General features: G+C 55.1%; 1 protein-coding gene across 1 annotated transcript in view; it reads right to left on the reverse strand.

Annotated features, from left to right (window-relative positions):
* LOC113210968 (RNA-binding protein 25) overlaps positions 1 to 2,508 on the reverse strand; it is an 11,979-nt gene that overhangs the window by 1,124 nt on the left and 8,347 nt on the right. The window contains exons 4-5 of the mRNA XM_052267463.1: positions 948 to 1,032; positions 370 to 549 (exon numbers count right to left, since the gene is read on the reverse strand). Coding sequence (XP_052123423.1) covers positions 370 to 549; positions 948 to 1,032 — 265 coding nt within the window. The remainder of the gene's footprint in view (positions 1 to 369; positions 550 to 947; positions 1,033 to 2,508) is intronic.

Consider the following 2,508-nt stretch of genomic DNA (forward strand, 5'->3'; position numbering starts at 1 on the left):
CGGCCGGGGGCGGCACCGCCGGCGGCGGCACGGACGGGGGCGGGCCTGCGCAGCCTGCGCGCGGCCGTGGCGGCGAGCGGAACGTGGCCGGGGCGGAGGGCGGGGAAGACAGCTCGTCCAGGTCCGTCAGCACTGGAGCCGCACGAAAACAAAACAGGAGAGAAGATAAACTCGACTGAAATTTCAGCCAACCCGCTGAAAACCATCTCAGTGCGTTCTACGCCAAGGAATAAAATCTGGAGAAGTTCTCCAAAAATAAAATAAAAAGAAACCACCAAAATTAAAAGAACATGATGACTGTCAAGAAACCGTTTAAGTGCCGCTTGAAACATTCTCATCGTTATGGTCCACGATCTCCCAGCTACTCACTGTGTTGTCTACGCTGATGGAGCTGCTGCGGCCGCCAGTCGTCCTCCTCCTGCTCCCGGCTTCGCTCTCGCTCGCGCTCCCGCTCCTGGTCCCGCTCCCGCTCGCGCTCCTGGTGCTCGTGCTCCTCGAGACGCCGCCGGAGCAGCACCTCTACGCCGGGGGACATGGACAGCTGCGAACCTGGCGGACGAGCACAAGACAAGACACCGGTCAGACCCGCGAGCACGATGGGCTGCCTGCCCTCCGGGCGCAGGCCCTCCGAACGAACAGGAAAACGTCAAGAATAGGTCAAACAATTCAAATTGACGTCAAAATAGCCAGTTTTCAGCCAAAATTTTTGAATTGTTGTAGTCAGGACGACGTTGATACGACGCTCTCGTTACGTTTTACTGATTGTTGGGCTACTTTCCCTCATTTCACTCAAGAGTTAGTTTGAAAATTGAACTTCGTATAAACGAAACAGCTCTTGTCTGTATACAGATTTGTCGTAGAGAGCCGACAAAAATGTGTGTATATCTTTAATTTTTTTTAAAATATTTCAATCATTTTTCTGTTTAAACACACTCATGCAAACGCACCCTCTCGCTGCAGGGAGTGCTTCCAGTCCACGGGGTGTCTCTCGTACAGCGCTCGCCGCCGCTCCTTGCTCGCCATGGTGCACTCCTGCAACAAGAGAAAGAGTCGAAAACTCTCGTCAGCAAACAGTTAGTTAGCGATCTTTTTGGCGCGAGAGAATTTATTGTCGTATCCTTCACCCCGCAGTCATTTCGCCGCTGGACCCTCGGCAGCACGAACCCGCCGCGCTGCGTAAATGAGAGGAGATACTAGTTTTCCAGCTCAGCGGAAGCCGCCGTTTGATGTTACTGCAAAAAGTCGCAGAACGGGGGGCACTTCCAATTGAACTCTTTCGCGATCAATTTCCGCGATTGGTCCGTTCAACCCGGTTCCACCCCGCCGCCGCCACGGTGCGAGGCCCCCCTCCGCCCGGCCCAGCCCGCTCCACGACGAGGCGAAGGAGGTGGCCGGAAGCCTCCAGGCCACTTCTCCAGAAAGGAGTCCTTGAAACTAGACTGGAAACCCGCGACAGCAGGAAACCCTTTCCGTCTCTATTCCAGCCGGCCGAGAGGAAGTAAAAGCGGTGGCGGCCGCGCGCGCACCCCGTCCTGAAGGTCCTGAAGGTCCTAAACGTCCTGAAGGTCCTGAAGGTCCTTCGCCCCCTTTAATGTGCTGCCGCTCGCTTCCCTCGACAAATAACTGTTTGGAAGCGCCAGGTAAAATCTTTTTTCTTTTATTTTTCGCTGCTCGCAAACGTCTTTGTTGGCGCGAGCCTAACGAGGAAGGGCCTCGGGCGGCGGCGCTTCTCGACCCTTCGCCGTCGAGGCCCTTTGCGCCGCCGCCCTGGTCCCGCCAGCAGCGTCCGATCGCCTGCTCCTCCGCGCCAGCAGCTGCCAGGGTCAAAGGATATGCCTTTGGCTCGGCCCGCGCGTGCCCGTGGCGTGCGCGGCTCGCGTGCTGAACGAAGATCAATCAAACAATGTGTGTGTCCTAGTGTGTGTGTGAGTGCGCGCGCGAGCACTCTTTGAGTTTCCCTTACACACTATTTTTCAATATTGGATATTGTGCCACCCCCCATAGATTTATCGATGACGGGGACGTTACGTTGACGTCGTTACCGCGATAAAGTCATCCAATTGACGTTTAACGATTGGGCACCACTAACAGTTAATACAGTTGTTAACTGATTGAAATCATGCCCTCAAAGACATGTAAGTACATTTACGTTTTATGTAGAGCGGGGCAGTCAACAAAGTTATGCAGCGCTCTCATTTCGTAACCATCCGGTCCGTTACTTTTATTCGTCTTCTCATATATAATCTTTTCCACGCTTTCAACCTGCGTTCGACAGGGGGCGTTTATAACGTTATTACGTCTCGTTGGTTTGTTTTGCGTGTGTTTTCCTACCTCCTCTTTCTCGACGAAACTTTCTTTGGTCCGCAAAACCCGGTGTGCGCTTGCGCACCCACGCACTCGCGCTCCGCGGCCCGTGCCGTGCCTTTAAGCCGCGGGTGGATTATATCCACGCAACGCACTAAGCCGGCTCACCACCCCGCCCCACCTCGCCCCGCCCCGCTCCGCCCC

This window comes from Frankliniella occidentalis, unplaced genomic scaffold (assembly GCF_000697945.3).
Source record: "Frankliniella occidentalis isolate FOCC.00 unplaced genomic scaffold, Focc_3.1 Scaffold53, whole genome shotgun sequence".
NCBI lineage: Eukaryota > Metazoa > Arthropoda > Insecta > Thysanoptera > Thripidae > Frankliniella > Frankliniella occidentalis.